At 36.8% G+C, this 8893-nt stretch overlaps 2 protein-coding genes across 3 annotated transcripts; both read left to right on the top strand.

Moving 5' to 3' along the window:
• Positions 1-157: 157 nt before the first annotated feature.
• On the top strand, positions 158-1676 carry LOC127801938 (annexin D2-like). 2 transcript variants are annotated; one of them, XM_052337481.1, is made up of 4 exons: positions 158-299; positions 383-531; positions 618-836; positions 936-1676. In XM_052337481.1, the coding sequence occupies exons 1-4, from the start codon at positions 227-229 to the stop codon at positions 1455-1457; spliced, it is 963 nt and encodes a 320-aa protein (XP_052193441.1). In that variant the 5' UTR covers positions 158-226; the 3' UTR covers positions 1458-1676. The 2 variants fall into 2 exon arrangements, with proteins under 2 accessions (XP_052193441.1, XP_052193440.1); XM_052337480.1 differs by having other exon boundaries at positions 166-308.
• A 1539-nt stretch (positions 1677-3215) lies between these two features.
• LOC127801429 (uncharacterized) lies at positions 3216-8688 on the top strand. The gene is made up of 5 exons (XM_052336585.1): positions 3216-4862; positions 6045-6169; positions 6462-6776; positions 6917-7086; positions 8114-8688. The coding sequence occupies exons 1-5, from the start codon at positions 4551-4553 to the stop codon at positions 8518-8520; spliced, it is 1329 nt and encodes a 442-aa protein (XP_052192545.1). The 5' UTR covers positions 3216-4550; the 3' UTR covers positions 8521-8688.
• The last annotated feature ends 205 nt before the right edge of the window (positions 8689-8893 follow it).

The raw sequence follows: 8893 nt of genomic DNA, 5'->3' as shown, positions 1-8893 counted from the left end.
TATGTTCCTTCATAATATTCTTCCACTTTGGACGTGGCTGCTGCTTCTTCTGTGCTTACCTCACTCTGTTTATGAAAGGCCAAACTATAGGGAGAGATTCCATGGATGTACATAACCACCACCTTCATTAGTTTATAAATTAAGTATCGTAGATTTGCATGTCTGGGCAATACAAAGCACAAAACCAGCAAAGAGTGCGCTTCTCTCTGAAGGAAGAGTTAAGGGGATGGGCAGCAATTCTTTCCAAAACTCAAAAAAGTATGAACAAGATTGCCAGCTCATTAATTCCTACTGTTCAGGTAATAGAGGTAATAATCTTCTTTTCACCTTTCGTTATTTTTGCAGTTGCCGATTTTTGGGTGCTAATTTCATCACTAAACAGGCAATGTTGTTAGCAGCAAGGAAAATCTTTCAGAGATCCTTCTTAGGAGCCCACACGAATTAAAGCTTCTTCGGTACACTTATGGTGCTCTGTACAATCAAGATCTTCTTCATGTCACCTCAAAGGCACAAAGGGTTGACCCATATTTGGTAAACATTTTCATTCGTTTATAAGTGGAAGTTGCGTTGAAAGAATTGATCTTCTGGATAGATGCTGAGTTAAATTGGATTGACAGAGGGCAGCCTTTCTTCGGATGAGTGAACCACAAATTCGGGATGCAGAGATAATGAGGAATTCACTTTATGGAGCAAGCTTGAATATCAGCACCCTCGTTGAGGTTGCGTGCACCCGATCATCATCAGAACTGCAAGTGATTAAACAGGCATACAGTTCCCTATACAATTCTAAGATAGACCAAGATGTTGCACTCAAGGTTAATGGCGGATTCAAAGAGGTATGTATTATGCATTCCTGCTATTATGGATTCAAAGAGTTTCCATGATTGTAGTACATGATGATGATACCTTACTCTGTTCCCGGTCTCTCTCACCAGATATTGCTGGCAGTTCTGAGGTCATGCCAAAACTACAGCGGCAAAGTCAGCACGAGTATGGCCATGTGCGATGCCAAGACGCTCTATGAAGCAATGGAGAGCGGGAAAATGGTCGACCAGAAGACCATGGTTTCGCTCGTAAGCCAGAGAAACACTAGTCAAGTGAAAGCGATCCTCGTCTCCTACAAACAACTCTATGGCCACGAGTTCGCTCGCTCGCTCAAGCGAAGCAAATGTGGGCAGTTCGGGAAGGAACTTCGATTCGTCATCCGAAGCATACAGCATCCAGAGAAGTTCTTCGCGAAGCAACTGAGGATGAAGAACGGGGATGCTCGCGAGATTTTGATCCGAATTGTGATCACCCGGTGCAGCATAGACCTGAAGGACATAAGCAGGGCTTACACTGCCAAAACAGGCGTCTCCCTGGAGACTCTGGTGTGGAAGGAGTTCAAGAGTAGCAAGGACAAGGCCAATGCTGTTGTAGCTGACATCTTGGTTAGACTGCTCAAGGGAGGTTCATGATACTCTTTGATCGTTGATGGGTTTTGTGATTGTGATTTATGCATGTGATTGGGTCTTGAATCTGAATTATTATAAGTTAGGGTTTGCAATGCTGCTTGTGGAATCCAAATTGTGCAATAGATGTTGTAGTCATATGTTTTCTGAAATGTTATTTAGACACTCGAGTTTGTGATGATATTTTACATTGATGCTTGTATATGTGTGTCAGATTAATATAAATATGCTATGCTGGACATTAATACAATATAAGATATCAATATTAACACTTTGTATTGATATTTTATAGTGGTATTCTATATAGATATATTATATCGTCTGTCATATTAATATAAATATATAAAATATTGATAAAAATATTAAACTTTAGTGTCTAAATAATATTTTTATGGTGCATGTGATGTATGAGTTTAAAGTATTATTTTATTACATAATAATTCATAAGGCTTTATAGATATAGTACCCTTCAGGTAAGGATGGATACTCTATAATAAGAGAGATGTTTGATACAATAAAAATAAATATAATAATAATAATACAATTAAAAGGAATATAAGCAGGATAAAGTTCGATTAATTACACTATTAATTTTTGAATATCGCATTTTATAACAAACTAGTCATTGTACTTTAATTTTTATTGGTACAGCTATTAAACTTTGAAATTTGTTATAATTTAGTTATTTTTTTATTTTTTTATCAATTTTTTTGTTAAAAAAATAATAAACATTAATATAAATTAAAAAATTACTTAATATTAGAATTAACATATAAACTCAACAATCAAATAATTTTTAGATTTATATTAATATATATCATACTAGTTTTAGCTAACAAATTTAATAAAAAGTAAAAAGTAACTAAAATTAAAATTTAATGATAAGTAAAATATAATAATTAATTTATTATAAAATATAAAAAAAATCAAAGAGTTGGGATATGATGAACACACCATGGGCCTTGGCAATTAAGCATCCAAGGGAGGACGTGGGTTTGTTCGTTGGGCATTCAATTCAATGGCGGTCAGACCCCCACCCCAGGTAGCAGCAGAGTACGATAGAGATCGAGAGGAGAGAGAGTACTTCCTTTCTGCAACTGCATAAGCGATATGACATAGAAGAAAAGTACCTTCACGTTTAGGCGCAGATCAGATCAGATCAGAACAGAATCATCGGATCGTAGGTCCAAGGAGAAGCCGAGACGAGACGACGATGATGACATCGACACAGTCGATTTGAAACTCGAACGAGCGCCAGCCAGATGGAAGGACAGATGTAGAGCATGACAAATAACAACACTTCATTCATTCATCCATCCGTGGCAGCAGACCAGGTTCATCTTCGTTATCATCGTCATCGTCGTCTTGTCTTCTGATGAATCAACAGAACTGCTGCTCTGTATCTCCTGCTCTGTAAACTCTCTCTCTCCCTCTCTCTGTTATAACATTTCTATTTAATAAATATGTAATTATAATATTTTCATATAAATTGTTATGACATTTTTTAACTTAATAATAAAAATTAAGTTGGAACTAAAAAATAATATTTACTTTTTAAATTAATGCTAAAATTTGAAACATCGTAAATGATTTCACAAAAATATTATTTAGACACTCACTTATAATATTTTTAATAATATTATATATATATTTATATTAATACATAAAAATAGCATTTTCGATAATTAAGACCGTTTGTTTTATTACCTTGATACCATTTAACAACTAGTCACTAGTCATTACAAAATGAAAAAAAAATTGCTCCCATTTTGAGGCAAATATTTAGATGATAAAAAAGAATAATCGTGTTTTCAATTCAAGAAAAATCTTTAAATTTAAGTTTTGTGAACGAATTTTTGTTATTTTATTTACTTGGTAAGTGAACAAGTAACATGGATAATGTGAGAAGATGAAAAGTTGGATCCAAAAATCTCTAAAAAATGAAGGATTAGGGGATATTTATACTCCTAGATGTTGATAATGAGAAATGTGTTACACAAAGGGTGCAAGAATTTGTTTTGGGTTCAATGTGGATAGACCTAGTGAGAAACCCTCTATTCCTTGGGGGAGGAGGAGTGCCTTGAGGTAAGGTAGGTTGTCATTGCGGAAGGCAATGATAAGGTATTAATAGTTAGGGAGAAAATCTCCTTTGTTATTCCCCTAAAAGAATCACTTGACTGGATTTATGTTATATAATGTTTATTTGTGAAGAAAAATCATCTATGATAACATAAATCTCTTCGAAGAATGTTTTTATGCAATCTTTCCTAAGAGAACTTATTATTTAAGGATAGCGTCCTTTTTTTCGAAAGAATGACATTGCCCCAACAAAAGATATGCTACAACAATGAGTTAAGGTTGACAAGAATAATCGTATTTATCAATTTGAAAAAAGTCTTTTAACCTTAAAATCTATGAATAAGTTTCGAGTTAATGATATTTATTTATTCGTGACGAGACACATTAAGATCGATAGATCACTCGCTAATAAATATTTTTAGTGTTGCACAATTTTGTGTCGAGACGTGGTTAGTTTTATATTATATAAAAATATGAATTTAATAAAGATTTATGATGGGAGGAATGGGATTATCTATCTAATGCCGGTTGACGAAGAATTATTCCTACATAAGAGGTCGGCAAAAATGAATGAATAGAGTCAGTTAAACTGACAAATCATAGATTATGGAAAATAACTGACAAATCATTCATTGTACGAGGACGAGTCGTCCATGGATATTATGGGCTTTGTAGACGAGACGAGAGAATCTGAAGGACAATTGTAAATCTCTCGACAACTCACTCCTCGATGGTGAATTATCCTTTTTATTTGATTAGGGCAAAAACAGTAGAGCAAAGCCTTATCGGCGCAGACGGCAGGCGGTGGGCACGCTATAGCACCGTAGTCACACAGAGCAGGGGCTTCGGGGAGTCTTATATATTAGATTAGATAGTCTGTAGCTTCCGCATCTACGAGTACCCTACCCTAGATGCCTCTGTACCCACAATTTCCTATATTCTATCCACAATCCGAATCCCCCAGATACGCTCCGACTCTTCTTCCTTTTGATAATAGTTTCGCAATTTGTCGCTCCAGAAATGATGGGTGAGAACCCAAAGAAAGCGACGAATGCCAAGACCAAGAAGAAGAAGAAGCGTGGGGGAGGCAAGAGAAAGATGACCGTCGAGCAGAGCATGGCGCATAGATGCGTGAGCGAATGGGTTTTCTCGGACCAGTCTTCGTCATTGGCCCGTCCTGCTTCCGCTGATGACGACTTTGGGGTTGGCTTGCTCGTGAATAGCAACGGCAGGTTTTCGGAGAAGTTGGTCTTCGAGTTCCATTCTCATTCGATTTGCAGCGATGGGTTCTTGTCGCCTACCAAGCTGGTCGAGAGGGCACATCATAATGGGGTTAGCTTTTCTCTCTGTTGTTTGGTTGGTTGGCTTAATTTAAAGTGATAATCTTGTTCGAGTATGCGAAACTGGTTCTGCTTCATATATTGTAGGGTTTTTGTTTGTCGTGAAATATTGTGATATTTTAAAAGCTTGGATGCGTTTATGATTCTGACGGATGTTAGTTATCTCTTTGCTTTGCTTGGTTTTAGAACATTGGATGAGGTTTTTACTTCTGATTATTGAAGGCCTGTTTTTGGGGTTTCACAGCAGCGCATAATAGTCTTGCAATTTTGGTGTGAGACTCTGGAAAACTGTGTGAGACAGGCTGCGATTTCTTTGGATGGGTAGCTCTGTTTTTTTCCGTCTATCAATGGGTTTCTGTTCATTGCTTTTGAGTATTTGAGAGTATTTTCCTTGTGGTTCACTGTGAATGCAATAGTGTTTGGTTTCCATATGCCGAAAATCTTATTTGAAATTCATCTCTGTTGGTAATTAGCAGTATTTAATTTTGTAGAGTTGTCTGTTTATGGTGCTGATTTTATTTATTTTTTCTTTTTTACAGTTGACTAGTGGATTGGTTTAGTTATGCTGACAAAAATTTGCTGCTCCTCAAGCAAAATAAATCCCTCCCCCCGGTGCCTCTTTATTGACATAGTTTTGTTTTCTTCTAGTACTAATACCATGCACTGAAGATCCACTCTGTTGATTTAGTCCCAAAAAAATCCCCTACTTTGATATCCTGTTATATCTATTTCATTTTTTTTTACACAACTCAACCCCCAACATACCAAGCCTTTATCCCCACTACGTGGTCAGCTATATGAATTCTAACTCTCTAGTCATTTCTATCTAAGTCTTAAGTGGGTATTACTGTCTTCCTTTTATTAAAGGTGCAAACCTATTGAAATGAATGTGCATATTCTTTATGTTTGAATTTTCAAGAAGTTTCTAGAAATGAAAGGCTGAACAATTCATTAGATTGCTTTGTATTCTCCAAATTGATTAATTTGCTTCAGGTGCACAAAGTGCTTCTAGTTCTAGAAGAAGTGAAATCATCATATTGAACTAATAGAGAGATTTCATTATTGTGTTTTTCTAAACAATTACTGTTAGCCTTGAGTCTGCTTTTCTTACAAGGTAATTACTTGAGTATTCACTGGATACTGTGGTTAACTAGTACAATATTGTTCAGAACAGGTAAAAGTTCTTGCTCTGACAGATCATGACACAATGTCTGGCATTCCTGAAGCACTGGATGCAGCTCGAAGATTTGGCATAAAGATTATCCCTGGTGTTGAAATTAGTACAATTTACTCTCCAAGGTTATCTCTTAGCATTGTTTTATTTTTTATGCTAAAAATTTTTAGAAACAGATACAAGAATTCTCTTTTTCCAACCTCCTTTCTGTATACTATGATCATCATCATCATCATCATCCTGGAATTCGATTTATAGGAAACCACTGTACTAATAATGTCCATATTGCTAGGGCACTTATTCATCTTTTCTGAAAAACTCAAGATTGGTCACTGCAGTGATGGGGAAATTTATTAACCTTGTAGGATTTTTCTTCTCTTGTGTACTATTTTGACCTGATGTTTTGGGACTGAACAGGGGAGAATCTGGCATAGAGGAACCAGTTCACATCCTCGCCTATTACAGCAGCTGTGGGCCAACAAGATCTGAGGAACTGGAGAAGTTCTTGGCTGACATAAGGGATGGACGTTTCCTTCGTGCAAAGAACATGATTTTAAAATTGAACAAACTTAAATTTCCTCTTAAGTGGGAGAATGTTGTGAAGATTGCTGGAAAGGGGGTTGCTCCTGGGAGGCTGCACGTGGCTCGGGCAATGGTTGAAGCAGGTTATGTAGAGAATCTGAAACAAGCTTTTGCCCAATATCTTTATGATGGCGGACCTGCTTATTCCACGTAAGAATTCTCTAGCCTATTTGATGTAGGATGGTGCTAGGTTCTCCATCACTTTGATTTTTGTAATGACAATTGATATATACTTCTATCTAAAAATAGATGGTTCAATATTTGCTACTTTTGGTTTGGTCCTGATGCAGAGGGAGTGAGCCTCTTGCCGAGGAAGCAGTGAAATTGATTTGTCTAACAGGGGGAGTGGCAGTACTGGCTCATCCATGGGCGTTAAAGAATCCTGCTGCCATCGTCAGGAAGTTGAAAGACTCGGGCCTTCATGGAATAGAGGTTTATAGAAGCGATGGAAAACTGGAAGGTATAATATAAGGGTTAAATACATTTTGTCACCCCTACACTTTTTGCCCAAAATTGTGCTTTGCTACCTTATTTAGTCAAGCACTGTACTTGTGTTCTTGCACCTCGTTAGTTCAGATATGAAACTCTGTTAAATAACCTCATGAAAAATTGTACGTGCAGCTTGGATGGGTATAACTTACAATAAATTAGGACCCAATGTGGGATTCAGATGAAAGTGTAGGGATCCAAATTTTATTTTCCCTAAAAAATTCCTGAGATGCACATGACATTTTTTTTCATTAGGGTATCTAATGGAGATCCACATCTGTACTAATACGGTGCAAGAATGTTATTGCAGAGAGTTAACTACATTAGGAGGGAAAATAAGATTCAAGCTAAAGGGTGTAAGGGTGCAAAATGTATTTAACCCAAATAAAATATATTGTGAATGCCGAATTTTCAATGTTTTGGGATTTGAAACTGGTACATTGTAAATGGCTACATTAATAGATAATAGTTCTTGAAGCAGAAGAGAGGGTATATAAATTCATCTACTAGCCAGTTAGTTGTTATATGAAGGACTTAACTCTGGGTACAAGCACTACGCTACTTGTGTACACCTCTTATAAGCTACTCGTAATGGTTCTAAATTAATTTACAAATGAAGGTCAGATGTATTAAGAAATAGTTCATTTGTATAAAAAACTTGTTTTCACTTGTTTGCTGAAACTTTATGTGCGTAGGCATTTGTATAGAATTTGGGGAATTTAAGTTAATCTATACATGATTAGGCATTACGTGAAATGGACTTGTGGTTTTGATATTACATTAGTTGTGCAATCTCAAGAAAGATGCTAGATGTTTTAACAGGACCAGAAGCATATGCATTTGTTTGACAGTCATCTGGTTTTTGTCTGCACCAAACGCTCACTACACTGACCGTGTCCTAAGAACCGATGATGTCTATGACAAACACCAGAGCTTTCTGTATTATCTGTTTTAAGAAACTTAGGTGTTTTACGATTGTACTTTTGAACTGTGAACAGCATTCAGTGACCTAGCAGATGCCTATGATCTAGTAAAGCTTGGAGGGTCCGATTTTCATGGGCGAGGCGGGCAGCGTGAGTCTGATCTGGGCAGTGTTGGCCTCCCAGTTTTGGCTGTGCACGAGTTCCTGAGGACAGCCAGACCAATCTGGTGCAGTGCTATTAGAGGCATTCTAGAGAACTATGTTGAGGAGCCCTCTCGGCCAAAGTTTGAGGGGATTATGAAGTTTGGGAAGACTAGAACTTTTAAGGCCGGCTCCCCCCTTATTAAAAGCGATAATGACTCCATTAATCTCTGCTTATCTTCATGGTTGACAAATGAAGAAATGCAGGATTCAATGTTCGAGGAAATTAAGGTGAAGCTCTCCCAGATTTCAATCAGTGAGGAGGTAGCAGCGGACAAGTAGGTCTTAGGCAGAGTTAATTCTTTGTATCTTATTTGTAGCCAAGGTCAGGTGAGGTGGTGCGATGATATTCAATTTCTTCTTCATCTTAAGGCCAATTTTTGTGGCATATCTTTACTTGTTGAGGTGTATCGATACATTCCTCTTCGAAATTGCGTGTTTTTTTAAGTAGATTCGTGCACTAAGGACGTTCTTTTCCTTTTTATTTTCCAAATAGATTTTCCTGTATCCAAGGAAAAATGACAACATTTACCTAGAACTAGAAGCTGGAACATAGCTCTCCCACACCATTGAAGCAACAGCTTCTAGTTCTATCTATTTATACAAAAAGATAAAAGAGGGGTAAAGCTATGAACAAGGACTTTTCTTTTTCTTT

Source organism: Diospyros lotus, chromosome 5 (genome assembly GCF_014633365.1).
Source record: "Diospyros lotus cultivar Yz01 chromosome 5, ASM1463336v1, whole genome shotgun sequence".
NCBI classification, from domain to species: Eukaryota; Viridiplantae; Streptophyta; class Magnoliopsida; order Ericales; family Ebenaceae; genus Diospyros; species Diospyros lotus.
The sequence above is the reverse complement of the archived record's forward strand: the minus strand, read 5'-3'. Positions and strand labels throughout refer to the sequence as shown.